General features: G+C 33.1%; 1 protein-coding gene across 1 annotated transcript; it reads left to right on the top strand.

Annotated features, from left to right (window-relative positions):
• The first annotated feature begins 809 nt into the window (after positions 1 to 809).
• LOC107962187 (uncharacterized) lies at positions 810 to 1,773 on the top strand. Its single transcript, XM_041115568.1, has one exon. The coding sequence runs from the start codon at positions 1,017 to 1,019 to the stop codon at positions 1,578 to 1,580; it is 564 nt and encodes a 187-aa protein (XP_040971502.1). The 5' UTR covers positions 810 to 1,016; the 3' UTR covers positions 1,581 to 1,773.
• Positions 1,774 to 2,154: the final 381 nt, after the last annotated feature.

The raw sequence follows: 2,154 nt of genomic DNA, 5'->3' as shown, positions 1-2,154 counted from the left end.
ATTTTCAATCCGATTCAAAAGATTGCACGAAGCATTAAACGCATGTTTTTTATATTAACGCTGAGTGAACGGTAACTGCAGTTATAACCAAATAAAACAATCCTTCCACGTCTTGAAATTGAGAAACTGTGATTTTATGTCGTGATACTATCTTTTTATGTTACTTTTTTTTTTATTGAAAATGGACAATGATATTATGAAATAGTTTCATATTATCAATTTCTTTTTAAAATTTGAGTGGAGGGCCCAAGGGAGGAGATATTTTCCATACTTAAGTCATATATACAGGAAGGGTAAATTACTTAAGTCCAAATTACAACTTTTTAGAAGTTTACAAAAATAACTATTAAATTATTAAATTTTTTTTATCTAAATCATTTAATTATTAAAATTATTATTGTATTATCTTTTCTGTTCACATTGTTTCTACTAATAGAATGTTTTTTTTTCTCTTTCTCTTTTATAAATTAATATTTTTATTAAACTATTTTGAGTATCATGAATTTAAATTAAAATTTAAATAATTTAGTAATTTAAATAAAAATTTTAAAATAATTGAATGATTTAAATAAAATTTTTTAAATAATTTAATAAATTATTTAATAATATTTTAAAATAAAATAATTAAAATATAAATTTACTAATAATTTAATTAACTTTTCATTACAATTTACCCTAGAAATCGTTATATATTCTGCTGCAGTAAACGAATGGTCAGCTTTTTACGAGAAGGGCAAGGGACGGTAAATATCAACCCTCCTGATTTCACACCTGCCCATGTTTTTTAATTGGGTATAAGTAAATGGATCAATCTTAGCAAATTAGCATCTCCATTAATCTCCTCAACTTGCTCTCTCCATCTATGGCCTAGCTTTCTTTGTCGTGTTCTCTTTCTCCTCTACGTTACCATTTCTATAGGCCTCTGATTTTTAGTTTCCCTTATAAAACACAGAAACAGAACCAAGACTAGAATATCTTCAGACAGCCGAATTTTAGAGTTGGCGGACCAAACAAAAATGAATCAGGTGTTGGAATCTCCACTCGAAGCTTTGGCATTTAACTATGTGAGTTTTGGGATTTTCACGGTTATTCATAATCTGTGGACGTGGATTGCTGTTCTCACTGCTGCGGTTAGTTTTTGGAGGATAAGAGCCGTCGTCGGCGCCTCCGTTCAAAGTAATGACCAGAAGCTCTCGGTGTCTATTTCTGATCGTGCCCATGATGAGTCTCGACCGATTCTCGGCGCCGATGAAAAGCCGACCCCTTCAGCTTCAGTTTCAACTCCCCCGGCCCCTCCAGCTTCCGTCTCAGAAACAAGCGGTTCGCAGTTGGTGACCAAAGGAGGAAAAATCAAGTTGACTGTTTATTACGTGGATGATGACGTAGACGTCGACGGTGGGATGACGGTAACGGAATGGAGTGACGGTGGTGAAGGGAGGTGCTGCGGGGAGTGGTGGGAGAGTTGGGAAAGAGTGTTGAGGTTGAGGAAAGGGGAAGCAGGGTGGTACCGTTATCAGGATTTGACGGCGTTAAACGGCAACGTTGTTAGGTTATGGGATGAATCATGCAGGAGGTGGTGAAGAAGGTAAAGCTGAAGCTGTGCTGTAATGGCGGTTGGTGGTGGTGGCATTTTAGGAATTTAATGTAGATGGTATAATGTTTTTAATTGTTTTTCCTTTTAATTATTTGTGTTAATGACATTGGGTTTAAGGTTGGGGATACTTGTAAATATATTTGTCGGAAATAACAAGCTTTAGAAAATCCAAAAGCAAATGCTTCTAAGGTTACAATAATTTTCCTACTCTTTGCTAATTATTTAGCATTATCAGATATTATGAAATATTATAACCCAAATTTAATTTGATTTTAGGGGCCTAAGTCTCTCTTGAATTTGGAAGTTAACATAAGAATAATATTACATTTTAATAGTTAATTGACTAAACTATAAGATGATAATTTAACAAACAAAATGTAAATAACTCAATTTTTAGTTGTACTAAAGCTAAAATAATTTTATAATTTGAATAGTCCAGTAATTTAGAAAGCGAGAGCATCTCGGAAGTGGTCACCTAAGGAAATAGTAGTCATTAATTCTGGTATCAAAATTATATATGATTTGAAGTATAATATTGGGGCAACACTGATGATGTTAAG

Source organism: Gossypium hirsutum, chromosome A06 (assembly GCF_007990345.1).
Source record: "Gossypium hirsutum isolate 1008001.06 chromosome A06, Gossypium_hirsutum_v2.1, whole genome shotgun sequence".
NCBI lineage: Eukaryota > Viridiplantae > Streptophyta > Magnoliopsida > Malvales > Malvaceae > Gossypium > Gossypium hirsutum.
The sequence above is the reverse complement of the archived record's forward strand: the minus strand, read 5'-3'. Positions and strand labels throughout refer to the sequence as shown.

Bases quoted from the DNA above. Each gene is read 5' to 3' on its own strand.
- LOC107962187 (XM_041115568.1), top strand. From the start codon at position 1,017: ATGAATCAGGTGTTGGAATCTCCACTCGAAGCTTTGGCATTTAACTAT.